The following is an 18,300-nucleotide window of genomic DNA, read 5'->3' on the forward strand; positions in this document are numbered from 1 at the left end:
GCCTAGTGAGAGTGGAGCAAGATAAACACTTTGTATAGCAAGTGCCATAAGAAAAATATGTCCTGGCAGACTTTTCCCAACTTGTAGCTTAGACATTTTTACATCATCCAAGCATATTATAAGTAAAAGAAAGACATCTCTAAATAGTTTTTGTTCTACCTTCAAACTCTGAAGCTAAGCGATCACAAGTGTTTCACTTCAGAAATGAATAACACATGATTTCAGTACACACACACACACACACACACACACACACACACACACACACACACACACACACACACACACCTTTCTCGTTTGGAAATTGCACATAAAAGATCCCTGTTTTGGCATGGCTGACCTGTAGAGATACGGAGCTAAGCACGGTCATGAATTCACTCACGCTGATATGCACACATGATACGCAATTAAAATCTCCATTCACATTCCTGCCGGCTGTCAATCATGAGGAAAACCTTTTTGACAACATTCAGCGAAGCGTACCAGCGCACTGCTCCACAGGAACTTAAAACAGGAGCAGCTTTTCTTACTAGCAAGAACGAGCTCCGTTCTAAGAAATCATTAGGCTCTGAAGACTGGACTCTTTCATTAAAAATGAAATTGTCAACAAGACTGCATTTGGAAAGCTCTGTGATGTCATATCTAGAAAATAGAAACTGTGTTTAAAAAAAAATCCTAGCCTTTGCAGCTGGTGGGGGCGGGGGACGGGGGAGGGGACTTCTAAAACCCTTTCCTCATGGTTAGAACCACAGCCATGATCTTACAGAGCAGAATGTTAAAGGAAACACATACTGGCCTATTTCTACTTCATTATGAAGGGCTTCCAGTTGATTTTTAAAACTTTCAAAATAGATCAGTACTCTAAAGCCACATGAAGAGTGGCCGTCCAGCTTATTAGCCAATGGGGAAGTGTCTTTTTTCATCAGTAGAAGAACCATGCAGCAGGCGAGAAATACCGTGCTCATCAAAACTCCCAACTTATGGCGCTCTATAGGAAATGTTATGCAGACAAATTCTTTCCATATGAACCTAGAGGAACTCTGCACATAAACTTCTGTTGAACATTGAACTCAGGACCGCGCGTGCCCTTCCTTAGAGTGCTTTAGTGTGGTTTTAAAACCCTAAGCCCTTAAAGCAGGGCAAGGAGATAGATGGATGCAGAACGCTTGTTAGTCTGCCGCTGTGCCTGTTTTGAGCAACTAACCTTGGATTACAAATTTGAAACAAGTTAATACTATCAGATGCTGAGATGTTTTTTTCTCGGTATTTATCAGGCTCTGTAAAGTGAGAGCGCCTGCACCCTGACCATTAACAGTCATGACAAATTGCCTTGCTAATGAACGTTACACACTGAAAGTGTCATCACTGATTGCACTACAATTTCCCACTACTAGAGAGAGACAGAGAATTGGGGGCTCCAACAGTGGGTGACTCTGATACTCTGCCAACAGGCCTCCAGGGCTCCGTGAGATGTTTAGAAAAGCATTCTCCATTCCATATGACTGCATTCTGAAAGCCTATGTGTACACAACAGGTTTTTAAACAGCTTAGGTCTGAGCTGATGAGCCATGAAAAATAGATGTGTCTTAACTATTTGGTCTCTTTGCAAATATATATTAAAGAATATTTTTAGTGTGGGTTTTCTTTTCCCTTGCTTTGCTTTCTTTCCCCCCACAATCCAGCCTCCCCCCCCCAACATTGCGTGTGCTTTGCATTTCACATAAAATCTTTCCTTTGTCAGTTCCTTTGTTGGTGCAAAATTGGCAGCAGTTCAAATTCAAAGTACTCCTATTCATTTACTGACCAATGTCATTGTAGTTCACATCAGCCACAGAGGTAAGCTCTGAAAACATAAAAGACTTGCTCTGCCGCTGACCAATAATGTGTACATTTTTACAGAGCTTAAACCTTAATGCTTTCCCTGAAACTAACAATACAGTGTATCTTATCATTCCCTTTTCACAAGCAGGCAGCTGCTGAAACGCTTGCCACTTCAAAATATCAATTGCTTGCCAGGGTTGTCCTCAACACACCCTGTCAAACTCATGTATACTGTGCAAAGAAAATGGTGCAGGGCTGAAAGCTAGAAATTGTGTCAAATTCGGCTGTAAGGGAATGATGGGCAAAGAACAATGTATGACAACCGTAGAGACTACAAACAATGGCACTGAGCCAGGGACTTCATAGATCACAACTGTGCCTGTACATATTTGATTGTAGGCATTATATATTTAAAGCATGACAAATGCATCATGGAAGCTCCTCCCACTAGCAGTCCTGATGATGGGAACACAGTTTTGTTTTTCTCCTCTGAAAATATTTAAGGTCTCTCGCCCGCCCCCCGCCCCCCCTCTCTCTCCCCCTCTCTCTTTCTTGCTCCCATACACATATGCACTCACACTCAAGGTTACCAAAATAAATAACAAAAGCCAGAAAACAATAATACACCATGAGAAAGTGAGGTCTTATTCGCTTAACACTTTGTCTTCTCTCGAAGGACACAAAAACAAGAATTATGTTACAGGATCAGTACAAAGAGCAGGGAGACAGCTAGGCTATCACTATGCCTATGGATTGTTGTCTGCCTAATTTTAATGCAGATAAATGCTGGCTTCCTAATTTATACAATTTCCCTACAAAATGAAAATCCCATGGGGATATAATCTTTTCATCCAGAAAATATGGGTTATGAAAATTTTACTAGTATTGTTTTCCTAGGCAAAAGAACAATTAAGAAAACAATATTTCACTACTGCCTCGGTATAGACTAACATTAATTAATTCTTCTTTGTATGTATCTTTTCCCTTTACATGATTTACTCTGAGTACATGAGTACTTTTATGGTTACAGAAAAGCTGTTTTACTCTTAAATAATTCTTTAAATGATATGTAAAGTTTGACTCTCCTCACTTTAGTATGCACCTTCTTAATTACAAAGAGGCTCGTGGCAGCTACAATTGGAAACTAATTCACTCAATGACTATGGAAATGGAAACATGTTTGTGGGAGAAGATTAGTATGACTGTATATTAATCTCTTCTACGACGTAGCTTAGGTTACAAAACCTTTATCACACAAGTAGCTTGGAGTGGAATTAACTGACTAGAGGCTAAGGAAAATGAACGGATTCGCTGTGAAGGTCTTAATAAATATTTTGGAAAGAGGGTAGGTAGTTTAGGTGCTTAGGGGTGATGACCTTTGCTGTGTTGATTAGCGGGACAATGATGCATTATTAACACGCAGCAGCTGTACCTGAGCTGCTACCACGAATATAATAGCCTTTTATAGCCATCAGGGGAGCGAGTAGGAGGCCTTTATTAACCACCAGACATGATTAGCACATTATGTAAACTTTAACAGGCAAATTATCTCTTATTGAAATATAATGTTGGTTATAACTAATTGTAAACATGATTTTCAAAATGTCTCAGTGAAATAGTCCAATGTCGTAGTACCATTTGGCTCATTACTGGCTGGTAATGGGCGAGAACAACACGTTCTATTGTGGTATTAGATGCACTCCACAATTGATAGAGTGTGCTACACAAGTCTGACTTCAAAATTCTCCAGTACTACAGGGTCAGTGATAGTAGCATGCATGAGAACTTTCTTTTCCCCAATTAAGAAAGACTTCACAAATTGGAAAAGCTACACCGGGATCTCTACCCCCCCCGGACCCCCTGCACCCCCCACACACATTTCTTTTTATTACTTTAAGCAGTTCTTAAAAGATTAGCTTTGCAGTAAATTTTTTAGAGTTACCTTGAAAAATAACAGCATAATTTATTTCAAAAGCTTAAATTTGGGAGAGGAAAGATTATCCCATTAGCCTTAGTAACTGAACATAGCTCTGAGAGTCCATTATGAGCAGTCTTTTATGCCCGAGCCGAAAGTCATTAACATAAAATAAATCATTAGCTTTGATATTAAGCTTCTACTATCTGCAGGTTTCTATGATTAATGTTCATGACTGCATCTGCCAAATGATAAAATATACTTTTGTTGAAAGGTTATCTTGCCTCTTTATTATTAACATTTCTCTTTATACAACTGTTCCTGGCATTTTAGGCTAAGGAGTACTGGCTTCAGAAAGAACTGGTATTTACCATGCTGAAATGACACCAATGAATGCAAAAAACTATACCCATTATTCTTTAAATTAACCATTTCGTTGAGTTAAAGACTTAAGGAAACCAGGCAGTACACAGATGTTCTTCTAATGCAGCTGTAAGTTCTGTAAGCCCAGTTGATCCGTTTGCTAATTCATTATTCATATAATATTGTACATATCTGACTCGTATATCAAAGGAAAGGGCAGAGAGGTAACCTTGATTCTCTGAAGTCAGGAACGTCCCTCTGGTTCTAGATTTTTATCCTATCTTCTGACAATGCAGATCAGGCAACTGTTCCCATCTATAGCATCTTTCTCATTAGATACAAGGCCTCTGACTGAGAAAAAAGAAGAGAAAAATACTTTCCCTGAGAAGTTTGGCAATTTTTGAGGACAGGGCCATCACAGATTGCACCTATTCAGATCCCTTCTCTCTGGTTTTCTCTTCTGCCCTCCAATGATTTTCATCTCTGCACTAACGTTCAAAAGATTCACTGGTTTGAAACTTTTAAGAACACTTCCATCAAGGTAGGAGAAACAGAAACGGGCTGAGCATGGCTTTGCTACAGCCTGGCATTCTTTGAACCACTGAATCTCCTTTACCAAAAGATTGCAAAAACATTCTATTTCTACTGGCTTCTTAATTCTCACAAGGCTCAGTAGATTGCAATGTAAGTTATTTTCTACCTTGGGTATATGAAAGATTGGGACATGGGATTTTAGTCTTAGAACTTTTGGGCAGCACCAGAAGAGAGTCAGGCTTTTTCAAACAACGATAAGCAAAGCAGGGAAGAATCACACCCTTTCATGGTTTGGTTTGTTTCACCTAGAACTAAATGAAAACAGGCTTATGAGGACTGGAGTTTTCCTTAAAAATATCCAGTTCTCTCGCCTATTAGGTTATAACATATGTCCAATTAAAGCCCTGGCATTCAAAACCATCCTCCCCTCTGAAATATGGCTAAGTTTCTTAAAAGGGAGTAATCACCAGGGATTCCTAGTAGCTGTGATGATTTCCTTAATTGCTGTTCTTGTACACATTGATTGATGGAGTCTGCCAGTGAGGATAAAGTCTCCTGTGCATTGATGGCCAGAAATAGACAGAAGTCCACAAGAAGCAAAGCCACACACTCACAAACCCAGACATATATTATTACCCAAATACTGTGCATTCACGATTTCTCTACAGAGAACACTGACAGCGGCATCCATAGCCTCAGTTGAAGGGCACTGGAAGAAGTTTATGTTGTCACGCTTATGGATCAGGCACGTGTTACCTGTAAATCCACGTGGTTTCTCAAAACATATCGTGTTTTCCTGGCCCCTGGCAAAGGCTCTCATTAGCCAACCTCTTCCTCATTTCATTAGGACTCATTTCAGTATAGATTTTGTTAAAGGCCACAACTTAAGCATGCAAAGCAATAGATAGTTGGCTAAATCAGAACCTCTTAAGGCTTTTAAGTAAAAAAAAAAAAAAAAAAAAAAGTGGACAAGAGAAAATAACCCATAGTTCCACTGGTGTTGTGACATTTGGGATGGTAAATACACACCAGTGGTAATTTTTTTCCTGAGTAAAATGGAAACTGAAGACTGGTCTCAAAAATTATCTGCAAAATTTTTGATCAAGCGAGGCCAACTTTTCAGAGTCCAAGCTGAAGAGGGCTGAGAAAATACGGGTTCTTCGTTGAAGGACCTTGCTCCTGCCTATTCTGCTACTGTGATTGCCCAAGCACACAGTAGTGTAATGGCCCATTCCCTATAGGGAGGTGCTAGGGAGCTGCATGCTAGAACAAAGACCAGTTCATGGAGGTTAATGCTGACTGCACATCGCCAAGTGTGATGGAAGTCCTGCTATAATTAGCAATCTGTTGGCACTTCCATTATAAACCACATTTCTAAGCAGCCTATAACTTGCCTGTTTTTAATGAGAAATTGCTCTTCAGAATAAAACTTGGTATAGATGGATTAAAACAGAAATTCTCAAATTCATGAGAGCAGATATAAGCTGATCATCTTGGCATAGCAGGTTCCATGAAAGCAAATCACTATCAACCAAAGCAGACCATGAACCACTGATTCTGAAAGCACACATTCAGAGAGGACTCAGTAAAAAGGTGTCAACAACTCAAAGAAAGGCAAATGCAAGGAAAACATGGTATGTTTAAAATTGGTAAAAGTGAACATTCAATTTAAATAAATGTTACGACTAAACACTTCAAATGAAAGCTTGTTGAAGCCAAGGAATATGAGTGGGGGTCATGGTATCTATGGCTACTTCCTTTTTCTACAAGCATAAACTCTAGGATTTGGTTGCATGAGTTTGTTCTAAGCAATACACACACACACACACACACACACACACACACACATACGCATATGCGCACACACACACACACATACACATATGCGCACACACACACACATATGCATATGCGCACACACACACACATATGCATATGCGCGCGCGCACACACACATATGCATATGCACGCGCGCGCGCGCACACACACACACACACACACACACACACACACACACGTATATGTTTGTTTTTCAAGACAGGGTTTCCCTGTGTAGCTTTGGCTGTTTGTCCTAGACTCACTTTGTAGACCAGAGTCCTCTAACTCACAGCAATCTGCCTGTCTCTGCCTCCCAAGTGTTGGGACTAAAGGTGTGTGCCACCATTCTTGGCCTTACAGATATTTTTAAGGGTACAATCATTAAAAGGGTTTAACAAACTCATGATGATCATAGATCATATTTATTGAGACATGAACACAACTCCTACATAAGAATTCCTGGAAAAACTCAAGATTAGCATTCAGACAGTTAAAATTCAGGGTGGTCCCACATCTAAACTTAGTTCAATAAATTCAGCAGGGCTAACTCTTCCCATTTTAATGTTTTGGGGTGTTCTTATAGGAATATATGCAAAAGATAAATATTTTCCCTCCGGAAGTGTAACATACCTGACCTAATGTACATGCCCACTAAGGGTCACAGTCTGATTCATCTCTGTACTTTTCTGGAGTCCAACAGAAGCTTTCATTCTTAAGCTGAGCTTCATGGAGAATATCTCTAAGCTTATTGGGTTGTAGGAGGAAGATGATGGTCTAGCAAAAGTAGCCATAATTACTCTTCCTCTCCTGTACCATATTTGGGTTTCTTGGCCTATTGCAGTATGACTATAGTGTGAGGCTAGACGGTAACTATGAGGGAGAGTGTTGGGGCTTTCAAAAGTAAGAGCCAATTCTAATTAACCACAAAATACAACCAGGATCTTCAGGAAGAACAGGTAGGTTAACATGATGAAGGTAATGATGATGTTAACAGCAAGGGGAGCAAAGCAGCCAAAAACATCAAGTCAAGGGCCTGCAAAGGAGCCTGAAAGTAGGGAACCCAGGTCCCATGGGCTCATATGAAGGCTGGGCAGGACAGTACCCAGGCCAGGGTTGTTCAAGGAGTAAGACAGTAGAGTGGGGCTGTGGGCTAGGATATGAGAAGCCTAGATACCCGAACAGATATCTCTTTCTTCCAGTGTCCTAGGTTATCCCCTCCTGAGCTCAGCCCATCCCATATACAAAGCAGCATGAAAAGACCACTACAAACAACAGCCCACACCCCAAACCAGCACGACTTCCCCTACTGCCTCAGCTTTCAGATTTATTTTTATCACTGTCTTGTTCTTAATCTCTTAGCAAGCATATCACAAAATTAATTTCAACTCTATACTACATATTCAAGTAGCTATAAAATGTTACTTTAGATTTTATACCTAAGCAAACTATCAAATCTGCTTAGCATTATCATCCAGTAAAATTTAAAATATACAATAAAATTTCAGAATACTAAGCCACCCACATATACTATGTTAAAAATAACATAAGATCTCTGCAGACCTCATAACTATCATTTTTTTGGCACATTTAAAAACTGGGATTGGTGACACTGAAGTATCTCACAAAGTCAAGATGGCTACATTTAAAGATTTTGTGTGCTATAAGACTTAGAGTCTCAAACTACATGGTTTCTTGGTTTATGATCTTTCTTGTCTATAAACTTGTCAGCTTGTAGAAGGTTCTAGCCCATATAACTCCAACAAAGCTTTGGTTGTACAAATAATGTATAGGATATCAATATATACAGAAACATATTGGCACAAGTTCTAGTACTTGTGGACAAGACTAATCACGTATGATGTTCTGAATTGCCTACAATCCTCCTCCTTGCCCTCTTCCATTCTCTGTCTTCCTGTTCCCCCTCCTTCTATCCTCCTCTTTCTTCTTACATTTATTCATCAAAATAGGAATGATGGCTCTATCTCAGTGTGCTTGCAAGTCCTGCATTTTAGTCATGATGTGTTCTGTCACATCAAAGTACATTGTTAACACAATCAAAGAGGGAAAATAAACCGAAAGATGATTAATAACGTTTTACTCAAAAGTTATCACAGATGTAACATCTGTCCACAAGTGGTCCTTCCTCACATGGAAAGAGAGCTGAATCACTTTCCATTTTCATTGCAACACAAAAGCATAGATTTCCAGAGGCTTGCCATCCTTTACATCATACATAGCCAGTATTCAGCCTGAGTTTATGTGTAGGGCTCCTAGTTTTTAAATCCACCCATGGAAGACTCAGCCAGCATATAAGCCCATATGAAAAGCCCCTGTGCACAGTAAACACTATGATACCCCTCCCACTGATGGCCAGGTCAGTATTTCTGTCATTAGCCAAGCCATAACATGATTGTATTAGTACTCCTTACGTGGGCAGATACTGAGCAATAACCAAATGCATCATTGCAAAAATGAAAAAGCTCTTTGTCCCATTTTAGCATAAATTCAGTGAAAACCTTCTTTAGATATGACACTGCACCAAGAAACTGAAAGCTGTCATTACTCCTGAAGGTATATTTTCAAACTGATGATTTGACATCTTCAACTAGAACAACAAAAGACAAGGACTATATTTTGCTACTGAGCTCCAATTGGGAACTAGTTTAATCCAATTTCTTTTGGTAACATTAAGTTCAATTAAGGGATACATTGTTACTTAAAATAGTCTAATTGGATGACACTCTGCTCTGGTACCCATCTTTCAAGGTCTACAACAGAAGAACTATGCTTTCAGTTGCAAGAACTGAAGGCTGTTTCTTCCAGCCTACATGTTTCTGGCCAGTCTCTGAGCTCCACCACTCTTTCAAAAGCTGACCTACATACAGCATGCACCACGGCAGCAGTTCTGGCAGTTTGTATTAAGGGAGGGGATGCCTCATGCACTTGCTGTAACGGACATGATTTGCCTTGTCCCCTTATTGGACTACGTGGAAGCAAAGGCCAGTGTGCACTGTGGTGTGCTCGTCATGCACAGGGCTTTCACAAAAAAGCTCTGGGTTAAACTGCTCCGAAATGTGCCTCCTACAGAGTTTATTAACTGAAAAACTAAACAGCATTTTGGCAATGAACAGAGTAGTGGGGCTGGGAAGTGTCAGTGGAGTAAAACAACCACATTTCAATTCAGAAAAGTACAGAAAGAGGATATTCATTTTCTCAATTAGGGTCTCTTCTGTCATAAAAGAAAAAGCCACCGGAAAACTATATTTACAGTTGTAAGACACCAAAGCACAGAAAGTTATGGTTCCCCTAGGACATAGCACACCAATGTTAAACTGTACACTGTTGACAGGTATAAAATAAAGATAATTAGTAATTTATGATCTTATCAACCTGTTAAAAACTAATAACCCAACAAAGTGACTGTTATTTTCAATAAGCTGCACAGTCATTAAATCTCACAGGGAGAGCGGGTTTACTTTGCAATCCGTCTCTATAGGAGAGTCTGATCCAACTTGGATTTTGCTAAATATAGATACAGAATTCTTTTTTTCACCTTTCCAAACTTCTCCCCTCCTCCCACATCTCTACACATCACTGCAAAATGAGCACTAATTGACTGAATCCTAAGCAATTCAAACAGTGGATCTAGGCAGGAATTTTATACCAATGCAAATCACCACGGAGTAGGGAGCAACTGCCTGGTCTTTGTAGGACCTTGAAAGGTTCTCAGTATGTGTAATACAATCAAGGATCAGTGACAAATATATTTGATAGACTGTGACACAGAGACGGTCAGGGGAAGAGTCCCTAGAGAAACCGTTTCATGAGGTCTTTTTCTACTAGAAGAAACAAGTCTTATGACTTTGCATTTTTAAAAATCCATTATTCCCTCTGTAAGTTAAATAGAAGACTTGCAACTAGTCTATAGAAAGGATGGCTCATTTGCATTTAAAAAGAACAGTTTGCTTCTTACACACAGGATGACTTAAAAGGAACTTCAATGAGCTAGTAAAGAAATGGTGAAGACTTTCAAAATTAATTTATTCAATTCACAGCACAACCCTCTAAAATTATTTAAGGCACTTAATTGGAAAATGATTTAATATATTGAGGTAATTCCTGATTTTCCAAAGCATTTAACTTTTAAATTAAATCTGACCCTACTATCACAAGAATGACAAGTGAAATGTGTATTCAAGTCATTACCTTCTTTTTTGGAGCCTAAGTTCACTGATAAATGTAATGGGACTTGTATAGTTTTATTGCCAAAATGTGGTGTCGATATTTTGATTCTGGTAACAACTACAGAACAAGCCTTTAATATCTAAGACAGACCTGTCACTTTAAAGAAAAAAAAAGAACACATAATAGTATTCTTGTTATAACAATGACAAATAACAAGCAGAAACACTGGGTTTTAAAGTTAGGCTGCAAAACTGGTGTTACCAGTGAAAAGTAAAACTTCATTTCACCAACTCCTCTGTGCTTGCTGAAGTTCCCAGTACCTATCAACTAGCCCCTGGCACAAGACCTCGCTATGTGTATGATTCTTTCTATTTTACTCTCTTGCCTAACTCCTAACCTCCTTAGCACACAGCTCTTTGGGTATTACAGTGGACACGGCACCCAGTTGCTTCTCCACAGCGTGATGTCTGCAGCTTTTGTAACTCACAGCTGTGTGTGTGTGTGTGTGTGTGTGTGTGTGTGTGTGTCCTAGATTGAGAAATGAGAACTACTAGCCTGTCTCTTGGTAGGGGAGCCCAGGGTCCAGGGGAGCAGCCCTCTAAACACCTCTATTTCACATTTAAAAGTGATGGCTCCTTAGGACCCAAATGTTAGGAGTCCCAATAACTTCTTTGCTTGGAATTCACCTACAGGTCAATGAGAAGTGCCTGAAGGGACTGGGAAAATCTGGTGATTTTATCATCAAGGCAGAACTGGGGGGGGGGGGGTCTAAAAAGCATGCTACGCATTGCACAGGACTCTCTACACCAACCTCTATCAGCCAGGATTGCTTAGACACGTCCAACAAACCCCAGGCGAGGAGAGATATGGCCTGTGGCTGCTCTTGGGAGCCTATCCCTCTGTGTCCCTCGGGTTCTGCGTGCCTGAAGACAGGAGAGTTATGATTTCCCTAGAAACCTCTGATTGTCCTATCTTTGGGCCAAGCCGAGCTCTGGAGCAGCTTCGCCAGTGTCCTTGTTTTGGGTCACCAGCACGCAGTGCCTTTCTCCTGTCCCGGGTGGCCCTTGTACTAGTGGTCAGCCAACTATGGTGTAGCCCAGCCAGGAACCCTGCTTCAGCAGGGGACCAGCATTGGAGCTGTACATTTGAACGCGAAGCCCTAGCTTGGCTTCCAGTAAACTTGCTATTTCCGCGCACCCTAAAGCAGATCTGTTCTCCAAAATCATAATAGGACTAGTACACTGCGCCCTGGGTCACAAGGGCCAGCGTCGGAACTCCGGATCTGCTGCCGGAACAGAAAACAAAAGAGTTACAGAATAATTTTCACGGTGCTGGAACGCCGGAGACTCTGGGGTCCTGGTACCCCAACTCCTGGCTGTCCCTCTGGCAAGTGTTCCGGAGCAAGGAAGTGATGCCACGAGCCCCCGCTGTCCAAGAAAGGGAGAAGAAACTAGAAAAATAAAGTGAATTCTACTCTGCCTCAGTTCCCAGACCCCAGACACACCCCCAAAGTATTCCGTGGATTTTCTCTCTCTCTCTCTCTCTCTCTCTCTCTCTCTCTCTCTCTCTCTCTCTCTCCTCTCTCTCTCTCTCTCTCTCTCTCTCTCTCTCTCTCTCTCTCTCTCTCTCTCTCTCTCTCTCTCTCTCTCTCTCTCTTTTAAACGTCTCCCGGCAAACCTAAGCAGGGCTCCTTAGTGGCGAACAGCAGGAAGGAAAGAATCCGAGCAAATCGTGTCACTTTCCGCACAATCGCGTTGTTTGGCAAACCCCTGGAGCTGCTCCACAATATTTACTACCCGAGCGCACGCAGCGCCGCCGCGGGCTGCGACCAAGCGCGCCCGGGACGGGCCTCTGCGAGCCGGCCCAGTCCACCCGGCCGGCCCCAACACGATCCATCCACCGCCGCCCCCCTCCCGGGATCGAGCCGCCAGAATTGGTGCAGACAAAAGCAGAGCGTTCACCTTGTTGCAATAGTAGGGGTCCAGGCAAGGAGAAGGTCCCAGACAGGGAGCGGCGGGCGCAGCAGCGGGCTGGGCTGGAGGTGGATAAAATCTTACGTCCATTTCACTCTCACATCAAGCAACTCCTTTTCTTTTCCTTTTTGAAAAAAAAAGTGCTCAGCAAAAAACAAGCTTAGACGGAACAGAGAGAGGCGTCTGGGCTCAGGAGTAAAAGAAACACCTTCCTTCCCTCACATCCGTTTGTGGTTTGTTTAAGAAGAGGAGAAAAAAAAAGAGAGAGAGAGAGAAGAAAAAAAAAAAAAAAAAAAAAAAAAAAAAGAGGGTGGAAAAGCGCTCAACTCTCCCCCCTCAAGCCACGGCGCGCACCCGTACACGCCGAGCGCGCAGCCTGCCTGGTCCGCTCGGCCTCGGCGCTCTCGGGCCCGCTGCCGCCGGGCAGGTAACTTCACGCGCTCATTGTCCCCCCCGCCCGCCGCCCCATCCCCGCCTCCCGCGCCCCTCGCCGCCCGGCACTCGCGCCGGGGCTCGCGGTACTGGGCGTTTTATTGGAGAGTCAGCCTTGCTCTGCTTTTAGTTTTTCTCCACGTTAGAGGCCTGGGATGGGGAAGTTGGGGAGTGATGGGACCCGGGAGAAGATCAGGACCCGAGGAGACTAGCGCCCCGGGGCGGGAGGGGTGCGGACAGCAGCGAGACACGGCCCAAAGGCTACTGTTGAGGGCCGGGGAACAGGAGGAGCGTAGGGGGCGGTGAAAGAGAGCGCGGCCCGAGCAGCAGTGGCGGGACCCTGGGCAGCCTCTGCTGTGCCCGAGTCAGCACCTCCGGGTGGATGCGGTGGAGGTGGATACAAAATCACACAAAGGGGCTGTAGAGACTGAGCACCGGCTGACTGGGGCACCGCGGGGCTCTCACAGCAAGGGGGCGCTGTGGCGCACCCGCCCAGCACCCCACAGCCCCGCCCCCTGCCCCACCCCTTTCTCTGAGCCCCCCCTACTACCTATTCCCGCCCTGGAGTGGCTGCACCAGCCAACCTCTGCTCCCCAGAGGGGAAGAAGAGTGTGCCTCTTGGTGCAGCTCCGGGGCCTGCAGAGAGCGTGACCTCTGCGTGAGGCTAGTGGGCAGCTGTCCAAGGGACCCCAGTTAATCCCAGAGCGAAGAGCAGTGCTCCTGGGATTGGTGCTTAGAGAGTCTCAGCATCCTGCTTCAGTACCCTACAGCAGAGTTTGTAGAGCTGAGCCTGCCTTTGGGGGCTCACAAAAAGACCCTAGGAGTGCTTGGAAGGGTAAATAAGAAAAGAAGTTATCAGCACACCATAAGCTACAGAGAATTCATCTGGGTTTGTTAGTTGCCTCATGAAATTATTCTTTGACTGCCTGACCCTCCATGCAGTCTGCTTCTCGGATTCTCTCTAGGTCAGTCAGATAAGAATATCACCACTCTTTTGCTTTACGTGGTCAACACCCCCAATCTTGCAATATCGTGTCCCCTGGCATCTAGGAGAATTTTGGGGACCTTGGTCACTGTCCAAGGACACCCTCCACTCTCCTGAGAAAGGCCTCAAAGGAAGTCTAAGTGAGAGTGGCCCTTGTTTACCTTTCAAGAGTAAGTTCCTCACTGCCGCACCCCTTAGGTTCCAGAGAGGGCATTGCAAAGAAGTCAAAAACTGATTTCCACAAGTTACTGGTGTCAAACAATATATAGAAACCATCTTGCTCTCCCCATACCCTTTTAGTCCGTGCTGGGTGGTAGCCAGCTACTCTCTTGCTCTCTGCGGCTTTCTCCAGGTTTCTCTTCCCCTGTAATTAGGAGCACAAGTCAAATACAAAGACCTGGAGAAACTGCAGATGCCCTGTAAAGAAGGCAAATTAGCATCCTGGGGCCTCTTCTCTAAGCAAAGGCCTTTGGGAACTTTTTCTTAGACATTGCTCTCCACCTCTTTGCAGCCTCTTTCTCTTAAGCCTTTGTCCTCGGGTCTTCCTTTTATAGGTAACAAGAACATAGCTTCTTACCTCAAGACTAATATGATGGATGTTGGGGTGAGAAAAAAAAAAAAGTCAGGAAGAATTTGCCCTCTGCATTTAAGCCCTTTGAGTTACAAAATAAGCAAAAGTGTGATCTTTCCTCTAATAATGGTCCTTATAATAACATTTACATGAAGTTCTGTGGTTCAAAACATTGATTTTAAAATTCATTTATAGAGGCTGGGGAGATGGCTCAGCAGTTAAGAGCACTGGCAGCTCTTCCAGAAGACCCCAGATCAAGTCCCAGAACCAACATAGCAGTTCACAACTGTCTGTAACTGTTCTGAGGGATCTGACACCCTCACATAGACAAACATGCCAGCAAAATACCAATGCACACAATCATAATTATATCATTTAAAAATTCATGTGTAGATGTTAAAAATGTCTAAGTGCATCCTCCCAGGATAAGCAAAGTTTTTAGTATTAAATGGAACATAACCAAGCTTAAGTTTCTGTCATCAACAGATATTTATTACCAGCAAGTCACGTTACATAAAGTTTGAGCTTCATAAAGTTTCTTAGGATTCACAATCAACTTCTGTTTGGCTCTGTGAACACCAGAAAACTAAACTGGTTTACAGCAGGAATGGCATTACTGTCAGTGTCTTGATACCTTGGACATACTGGATGTCTCATACCACCTCTACACATTTCCGTTATGAAAACCCCAAATTCTAGGGATCTGGCACCAGTCCACAGCCTGATTTCTCTCACAAGAAGTATATGGAGTCAACATGGCGTGTTTGAGTTTTGCATGGTGAGGAATTTGAGCTACTAGGAAGAAAGTAAGTTTTTTATTTTATTTATTTATTTATTTTTAATCTTTTATCAAGACAGGGTGTCTCCTGTGTAGCCTTGGCTGTGCTGGACTCCCTTTGTATACCAGGCTGGCCTTGAACTCATAGAGATCTCCCCAATTCTGCCTCAAGAATGCTGGGATTACTAGTGTGTGCCACCATGCCTGGCTAAGAAAGTACTTTAATCGCTAGAGATTTTAACACTAGAGCATGGTCATCTCAATATAGTTAAAAATACCCACAACTGCCTATCATCCTGCCCAAGGTCTACAATATACTGAATGTAATATTCCATTCCATGAAAGGGAAATTTAAATTGCTATACATTAGAGTAGATATTGCTTTAAAAATAAAACACTTCTCTTGCAGCATGTTAGGTTATTCATTTATTTCTCCAGTCATTTATGTATATAGGACTAAGCAAAGATAGGGAGGTACACAAAGCTGTACATGGCTTTGGAACAAAAAGCAATAGTTAAAACTGGGCATAGCGAGGAAATGGAAACTTAGACACCTATCAAAAAGAGGGTGGATAACGAAAACGTGATCCTTATGCACACTGAAGTTTTATGAAGCTGCAAAGGAAAAATGAAATCAAGAAATTTTTTAGGAAAATGGATGGAATTGGAAAGTATTATATTGACTTAACTCAAAAAGAGAAAAATCACATAATTTTGGTTAGATGTAGAGCCTAGGTTAATAGTCATATGTATAAAAGTTGGAGTGAGTACGTACACAGGCTATAAAACTAGAAAGGAAGACGTGAGATGGAACTTAGGAAGTGTTGAGGAAACTGGGAAGGCAATAGAACACGGGAGACAGGAAAATGGAAAACAGGGGAGAGGAGTACAGTGGAAGGTTACAAGGAGGGAGAGTCAGAGAGACGGAAAGAAGAATTGACAAAAACAAATTTAGTTTGAAAATGCTACAAGAAAGCTTAATACTGTATATATGCTAGTTAAAAAAATAAGTTAAAAAAAAAGATGGTGGCAGAGGGATCAGAAAGTTCAAGGTCATTTTCAGCTATACAGAAAGTTGGAGGCTAGTCTGGGATACAAGAGTCCCTGTCAAATAAAAATGCAGTAAGTAAATAAAATTATAATAAAAAATGAAGTGCACTGCTGAAAATGGTTCCTTGTCTAGATGAGCTACAGTTTTTTAGAATCATCTTTTCTCAAACTTGTTGGGTCTGTGAAGTCATCTTAACAACATTCAAAGGTGCTCATGCCTCCTGGGTGAGTGGCACACACCTGTAATCCCAGAACTCAGGGAGGCAGAAGCAGGAAGATCTCAGTGAGTTCAAGGCCAGCCTGGTCTACAAAGTGAGACCAGGATAGCCAAGGCTACACAAAGAAACCCTGTCTTAAAAAAAAAAAAAAATCAAACAAAGAAACCACAGAAAAGTGCTCATGCCTGGCCACCAGCCCCAAGCATTGTGGGTCCATTTATTTAAGGATGGGCCTAGCCTAAGGAATGGTTAACAGTTCTCCCCTGCCTTTAATCTCCAGGAAAGATGGGAAACCAAGGATATATTGCTAAGATGAGGACTCAGAAAATTGTAAGAGCAAAAAAATTGTTATGAGATACGCAAGGTGGTCTTGTGTAGGATGCCACCAAGGAATACCCCTACAAGACCTCTTCATCTGCCCTGCCCATTCAGAGATGAAGTTTCACCTTGTTTACTCAGGCTCTCTAAGTGAACACTCATGAACTGTAATCTACATGTTTAGGTTACAACTCCTCCTCTGAGACTAGGAACTTCATATACTCTAAGAGAATATCGGTGTCCATGAACAAACCTCTCCTTGATAATTTCATATCATAAGACCAATACTTTGGCTTGTAACACACCTACTGTGTCTTAGACTTCATCTAAGTATTTCTACATTTAGTTTCACAATCTCATATTGATGCTAGTTTTTAAACTCGATTTTATTTGGGGTATTGATGCCTCCATTCCACAACCCTTTAACCTTTGATATGAGAAAAAAAATGATAGTGGAGAGAGTGGGCACAGACTCTTTTACATACCTCAGCTGTTTAGGGCAATACCAATCTCTGTCAACAGCAAGCACAGCACGCAATCTCCTCTGAGGCATTGCTTTGAAATGTTTCTCTCCATCCACCATACTTTTCTATGGTCTCTCCAAACTGCTACATGCCACCCACCACCACAGCATGCCACGCTTTCTCCAGGCTCTCCTATTTATCTTCCTCAAAGTCATAGACCACACCCCTCTTTGTGTACCAGGAGGCAGGCCCTTACCAGGTGGCAAAGACCATGCCCTGCATGAGACAATTATCACCTGTGAACAAACTAAAGCCCAAACTAAAATCCCACTCTTTGGATTAAAAGAAAAACATATTTACATAACATAACTGAGTTTACAGAGGAACTGAAACTTCCATTACAGCCTCATTTAATTTTATAATTTTATAAATTACACTGGAGAGCCTAACCAAAACACAGAAAGCATTTTATTTTGCTGTCTCAAGGTCACCTCTGCTAATTTTAATTATGGTTTCATAAATTTTTTGTGTCTTCAAATTTACAGATGTTTGCATTGACCACGTTTTGTGTTTACTGATCCTTTCTATCATATACACAAACCCTAAATCTTGTAGGAATTTCTCCTAATCACATACAAAGAAGGGAAATATCTTCTAGACAGCCAATCCTACCTGTGAATTATGAAAGTTTTATAAAAATCATTCGATGGAAAATGGTACTTCCTGCCTAGCATTTTTTATTAGAGTTTGCTGCTAGTTTCTCTACAAGGGTAGACATCTTCTGTAGATAAACTATCAGAATAAGCCATCAGTCATGTAGAGGGGCTGTCTGTATAAAGATAGGCATTAAAACTCAATTTCCACTGAGCTGGATT

General features: G+C 42.1%; 1 protein-coding gene across 1 annotated transcript in view; it reads right to left on the reverse strand.

Moving 5' to 3' along the window:
• Positions 1-12,894, reverse strand: part of Tox (thymocyte selection associated high mobility group box) — a 308,910-nt gene extending 296,016 nt beyond the window's left edge. Inside the window, exon 1 of the mRNA XM_051159967.1 lies at positions 12,598-12,894. Within this exon, the coding sequence (XP_051015924.1) occupies positions 12,598-12,699 (102 nt within the window). The 5' untranslated portion in view covers positions 12,700-12,894. The remainder of the gene's footprint in view (positions 1-12,597) is intronic.
• Positions 12,895-18,300: the final 5,406 nt, after the last annotated feature.

This window comes from Acomys russatus, chromosome 2 (assembly GCF_903995435.1).
Source record: "Acomys russatus chromosome 2, mAcoRus1.1, whole genome shotgun sequence".
Lineage (NCBI taxonomy): Eukaryota > Metazoa > Chordata > Mammalia > Rodentia > Muridae > Acomys > Acomys russatus.